This window comes from Macaca thibetana, chromosome 19, assembly GCF_024542745.1.
Source record: "Macaca thibetana thibetana isolate TM-01 chromosome 19, ASM2454274v1, whole genome shotgun sequence".
Lineage (NCBI taxonomy): Eukaryota > Metazoa > Chordata > Mammalia > Primates > Cercopithecidae > Macaca > Macaca thibetana.
Genome location: NC_065596.1, coordinates 21911341 through 21917663, shown reverse-complemented (window position 1 = coordinate 21917663; position 6323 = coordinate 21911341). Strand labels below are relative to the sequence as shown.

The window sequence follows — 6323 nt, the reverse complement described above, 5'->3', positions numbered from 1 at the left end:
TCCTGATACACCCACCCTCCTGATACACCCCACCCTCCTGATACACCCCACCCTCCTGATGAACCCACCCTCCTGATGAACCCACCCTCCTGATACACCCACCCTCCTGATACACCCACCTCCTGATACACCCCACCCTCCTGATACACCCACCCTCCTGATACACCCACCCTCCTGATACACCCCACCCTCCTGATACACCCACCTCCTGATACACCCCACCCTCCTGATACACCCACCCTCCTGATGCACCCACCCTCCTGATACACCCACCTCCTGATACACCCCACCCTCCTGATACACCCCACCCTCCTGATGCACCCACCCTCCTGATGCACCCACCCTCCTGATGAACCCACCCTCCTGATACACCCACCTCCTGATACACCCACCCTCGTGATACACCCCACCCTCCTGATACACCCCACCCTTCTGATGAACTCACCCTCCTGATGAACCCACCCTCCTGATACACCCCCCCTCCTGATACACCCCACCCTCCTGATACACCCCACCCTCCTGATGAACCCACCCTCCTGATGAACCCACCCTCCTGATGAACCCACCCTCCTGATGCACCCACCCTCCTGATGCACCCACCCCCTCCTGATGCACCCACCTCCTGATACACCCCACCCTCCTGATGCACCCACATCCTGATACACCCCACCCTCCTGATACACCCCACCCTCCTGATACACCCCACCCTCCTGATGCACCCACCCTCCTGATACACCCCCCCTCCTGATACACCCCACCCTCCTGATGAACCCACCCTCCTGATGCACCCACCTCCTGATATACCCCACCCTCCTGATACACCCCCCCGATACACCCACCCTCCTGATACACCCCACCCTCCTGATACACCCACCCTCCTGATACACCCACCCTCCTGATGCATCCACCCTCCTGATGCACCCACCCTCCTGATGCACCCACCCTCCTGATACACCCACCCTCCTGATGCATCCACCCTCCTGGTACACCCCACCCTCCTGATACACCCACCTCCTGATACACCCACCTCCTGATACACCCCACCCTCCTGATACACCCCACCCTCCTGATGCACCCACCCCCTCCTGATACACCCCACCCTCCTGATACACCCACCCTCCTGATACACCCCACCCTCCTGATACACCCCACCTCCTGATACACCCCACCTCCTGGTACACCCACCCTCCTGATACACCCACCCTCCTGATACACCCACCCTCCTGATACACCCCACCCTCCTGGTACACCCACCTCCTGGTACACCCACCCTCCTGATACACCCACCTCCTGATACACCCCACCTCCTGATACACCCCACCCTCCTGATACACCCCACCCTCCTGATACACCCCACCCTCCTGATACACCCACCCTCCTGATGCACCCACCCTCCTGATACACCCACCTCCTGATACACCCCACCCTCCTGATACACCCCCCACCCCCACCCTCCTGATACACCCCACCCTCCTGATACACCCACCCTCCTGATACACCCACCCTCCTGATGCATCCACCCTCCTGATGCACCCACCCTCTGATACACCCACCCTCCTGATACACCCACCCCCTCCTGATGTATCCACCCTCCTGGTACACCCCACCCTCCTGATACACCCACCTCCTGATACACCCCACCCTCCTAATACACCCCACCCTCCTGATGCACCCACCCTCCTGATACACCCCACCCTCCTGATACACCCACCCTCCTGATACACCCCACCCTCCTGATACACCCCACCCTCCTGATACACCCCACCCTCCTGATACACCCACCTCCTGGTACATCCACCCTCCTGATACACCCACCCTCCTGATACACCCACCTCCTGATACACCCCACCCTCCTGGTACACCCCACCTCCTGGTACACCCACCTCCTGGTACACCCACCCTCCTGGTACACCCCACCCTCCTGGTACACCCCACCCTCCTGGTACACCCACCCTCCTGGTACACCCACCTCCTGGTACACCCACCCTCCTGATGTACCCGGCTCCTGCTGTCTCATGGGTTGGCCTGGGGTTCCACAAGCCCCTCATCGGACTGAGGCTCCTGACTCACCTGTCCCGGCCTTGCCTGTACCTGCCTTGGTCACCTGTGAACCCTCACCCCCAGGAAGGACCATGGCTGGTATTTGATGAGCTCCAGGGTCTGAGTCCAATCTCCAGGAATACAGGTTTCCTCAGGTCAAGGGAAAAGCAAGATTCTGGGGCTCAAACACAATGAGGTTTGCAGTTTTATTAAGAAAACAAAAATTCAACCTATACAAAAAGGAAAGCACTTCCGTTCCAGCAGGTGAAACCGTGGTGGGAACGGCGGCCAAGTCTGTGGGGAACCGAGCTGCTCCGGCCTGTCCTGCAGCCCTGGCCCGGCTACGCGTCCTGCTGCTGGATGAAGGGGTTGGGGATGGCCTCCATGCCGTCCTGCGGGCAGATCAGCACCACAGACGTGCCCCGGCACACCACGAGGCCTAGCTGCCGGGTGTCCTCCGTGAGCTTGTACTGGTCGTCAGGGTCTGGGAAGGAGCAGACAGAGAGGGCTGAGGGAGCTCCAGGAGGCCTCTGAGAATTCCCACCGACACAAGACCCTCGCTCCGCCCTCCCCACCTGCACCCTGCGGGTGCCATGAGCATGTGGGGACCCCAGAGGGGGTGCACTCTGCGGGGCAGGTCCCGGGCTCCCATGGCTCAGACCCACAGCCCCTAGAGACCAGCGACAGCTCCACAGACAGCAGCCACAGCCTGCCCTCACTCCACAAACCACAGGAACAGGGAGACCTGAGCGACAGCCGGCTACCCTGGGTCTTGGAGCTCACTGGAGCCCAGGCACCAGGGCTGGGGACCAGGTTATCAGATGGCCAGCCAGAATACAGGCACCCCGGGCCTCCTGGTCTCTGCAGGGTTCCTGGAACCCTAGGGGGCCAATTTTCACCCTATAAGAGGCTGGGGGCTGGGTGCGGTGGCTCACGCCTGTAATCCCAGCACTTTGGGAGGCCGAGGCGGGTAGATCACGAGGTCAGGAGATTCAAGACCATCCTGTCTAACACGGTGAAACCCCATCTCTACTAAAAATACAAAAAAATTGGCCGGGCGCAGTGGCTCAAGCCTGTAATCCCAGCACTTTGGGAGGCCGAGACGGGCGGATCACGAGGTCAGGAGATTGAGACCATCCTGGCTAACACGGTGAAACCCCATCTCTACTAAAAAATACAAAAAAACACCCAGGCGAGGTGGCGGGCGCCTGTAGTCCCAGTTACTTGGGAGGCTGAGGCAGGAGAATGGTGTAAACCCAGGAGGCGGAGCTTGCAGTGAGCTGAGATCCGGCCACTGCACTCCAGCCTGGGCGACAGAGCTAGACTCGGTCTCAGAAAGAAAAACAAAAAAAAAAGAGGCTGGGCTGGGTGCAGTGGCTCACGCCTATAATCCCAGCACTTTGAGAGGCTGAGGTGGGAAGATCACGAGGTCAAGAAATTGAGACCATCCTGGCCAACATGGTGAAACTCGGCCTCTACTAAAAATACAACAAATTAGCCGGGCGTGGTGGCAGGCGCCTGTAGTCCAGCTACTCGGGAGGCTGAGGCAGGAGAATCGCTTGAACCCGGGAGGCGGAGATTACAGTGAGCTGAGATGGCGCCACTGCACTCCAGCCTGGTGACAGTGAGATACTGTCTCAAAAAAAAAAAAAAAAAAAAAAGAGGCTGTTCATGTGGGTGGGACCCACGTGGGGATCATGTGGGCTGGCACCCCAGGGAAGTACCAGCAAGCCCAAGACAAGCTCTGAAGAGGCTGACGGCAATGAAAACTCCTCACTACTGTGGTCGTGTGCTGGTGGGGGCATGGGAGAACCACGGGGCCCAGGTTTTTAACATTTTTGTTTTAGAGACCAGGTCTTGCTCTGTCGCTCAGGCTGGAGTGCAGTAGCGTCATCCCAGCTCACAGCCCCAACCTCCTGGGCTCAAGCAATCCTCCTGCCTTCGCCTCCCGAGTAGCTGGGGCCATAGGCACATGCACCGTCATGCCTGGCTAATTCATTTTTTTTTTGTTTTTTTGTAGAGACAGGGTCCCACTATGTTGCCCAGGCTGGTCTCAAATTCCTGGGCTCAAGTGATCCTCCTGTCCCGGCCTCCCAAAGTGCAGGGATTACAGGCATGAGCCACCGTGGCCAGCTCCAAGAATAAATCTTGTGTCAGTATCAATGGGTCCGAGGGGTAAGACTGTCTCTTTCTAAGTCCTGGCCTCCCCCTGATGCCTGGGCCGGGCTGGGGACTTGCAGCAGGATCTTCTAGCGGGGAGAGTCTGAGGACCTGGCGGCCTCACTGGGGAGGAGAGCGAGCAGGGGCAGGGAAATGAGGGAGGGTTCTCTGGGGAGGGGATGGGGGCCCTGCGTTCATAGTGGGGATTAACAAGGCAGAAGAGGAGAGGGGCCCGAGAAGGGTCCCACAGCACGCTCGCTCTCCCACAGCAAGGCTGCTCTCGGCTGGGTGCCACAGCTCACACCTGGAACCCCAGCACTTTGGGAGGCTGAAGCAGGGGGATCGCGTGAGCCCAGGAGTTTGAGACCAGCCTGGGCAACACAGTGAGACCTCAGCTTATCTCTTTTTTTTGGAGACGGAGTCTTACTCTGTTTCTCAGGCTGGAGTGCAGTTGCACCATCTCGGCTCACTGCAGCTTCCGCCTCCCGGGTTCAAGCGATTCTCCTGCCTCAGCCTCCCGAGCAGCTGGGATTACAGGTGTGAGCCACCGTGCCCGGCCCCTCGCGACACCAGTTTAACAAAAACTGAAATAATACAACATTTAAAAAGCCTGTCCTCTAACTGTGCTGCGAGCATTTTAAGTGCCCTGTCAGTATGTAGAGACCAGTGGGGAAGCATTTTAAGTGCCCTGTCAGTATGTAGAGACCAGTGGGAAAGCTTCCCCGTCTCTCCAGGCCCCACAACAATGGAGTTTCCAGCTTTGTGAGGACGTCCAGGACCGGTGAGCGCTCAGCCCGTCCATCGGCCAACACAAGGCTTCACGTTGGTGCCTCAGAGTGAGGTTTTGTGGGTTTCAGAGAGGAAGAGGCAGCAGGCAGCCCCATGGCCGCCTCCCTTGCCCTGCTGCCCCCTCACCCCACTGCCCTCCTCATCCCGCTGCCCGCCTCAGCCGCCGCCCCACTCACCTCGCATGTACTCAATGGTGCCGTCCAGCACAAGGTTGAGGAGTGGGTCGAAGCCCTTCAGGATTCCACTGGCTTGGAGAAATCACCGGGGGAGAGAAATGAGAAGGCATGAGATCCATCTTGGGTACACGGCCTGCCCCAGCGTGGCCCAGGCATGGGGCTCACTGCTTCAGGGATGGAGGACTGAGGGTGGGGGAGGGCTCCCGGGAGGGGCTGGTGACAGGCGCCTCCAGAGTGACCCCCACCATGGGCAGCCGACTGTGTCTGCAGGGGGCTAGAGGACAAACACTTCTGGCCGTGTGGGCCACAGGGTGCCGGTCACAGCTGCTGGCTCGGGCTGCCTGGGTGGAAGCAGCTTCGGTGATGAGTCCACGTGTGGCTGAACCGTGGCCAGTCAGCTCGACACACAGGCACTGAAACGGGAATTTCGTATCACTTCCACATCGTGAGACAGTCTTCTTTTGATCCCTTTCCAGATATTTAAAAGTCATAAAAACAATTCTCGGCTCCAAAACAGTAGCAAAACAGGCCGCGGCACATGCATGCGGTGGAACCACCAGCCGGGAAGAGGAGCGAGGCTGGCGCAGGCCGCGGTGCGGATGTGCCTGAGGACGCCACGCTCGGTGAGAGACGCCAGCCACAGAAGGCCGCGCAGCGTGTGATCTCGTTTCTATGAAAGGTCCAGGACAGGCCAATCCACAGAGACAGGGAGGGGATGTGTGGGTGCCGGGGAGGCGACAGGCAGTGACAGCTGATGGGGACAGGGCTTCCTCTAGGGGAGACGGAGTGCTCTGCTGGGACAGCGGTGGTGACTGCGCTGCCTGACCCGTGCTGGGTCCCTCAGTGAGTTCACGGAATACAGAAGAACAAATCCCAGCCCTGCAGCTCAGGGCTTGCGGGGAGCGGGCAAGAGAGATGCTCTGAGACCCGGGTGCAAAGGCTTTGGGGGCTGAGGCGGTTGCTGTGGCTTCTCTCTCCACACTGCCTGCCCCACCCCCCAAGCCTCGCCGCCTTAGGTCACAACTTGGCACCTTGGGTTAGGGCTCTCTGACCCGGTGGTGACCTCTGCCATCTGATCCTGCTCCGCAGTGTCTGGTGACACTGAGAAGGGTGAAGGGGGAGCTGCGTGTCCTCAGCAGAGGCCAGCCCACCCTCCCT

General features: G+C 59.4%; 1 protein-coding gene across 5 annotated transcripts in view; it reads right to left on the bottom strand.

The window, feature by feature from the left end:
- Window positions 1–2232: 2232 nt before the first annotated feature.
- Window positions 2233–6323, bottom strand: part of LSM7 (LSM7 homolog, U6 small nuclear RNA and mRNA degradation associated) — a 401328-nt gene continuing 397237 nt past the window's right edge. For all 5 annotated transcript variants that reach the window (XM_050770937.1, XM_050770938.1, XM_050770939.1 and 2 more), the window contains 2 exons: window positions 5166–5237; window positions 2233–2524 (listed from right to left, as the gene is read on the bottom strand). In XM_050770937.1, the coding sequence (XP_050626894.1) occupies window positions 2382–2524; window positions 5166–5237 (215 nt within the window). In that variant the 3' untranslated portion in view covers window positions 2233–2381. The remainder of the gene's footprint in view (window positions 2525–5165; window positions 5238–6323) is intronic.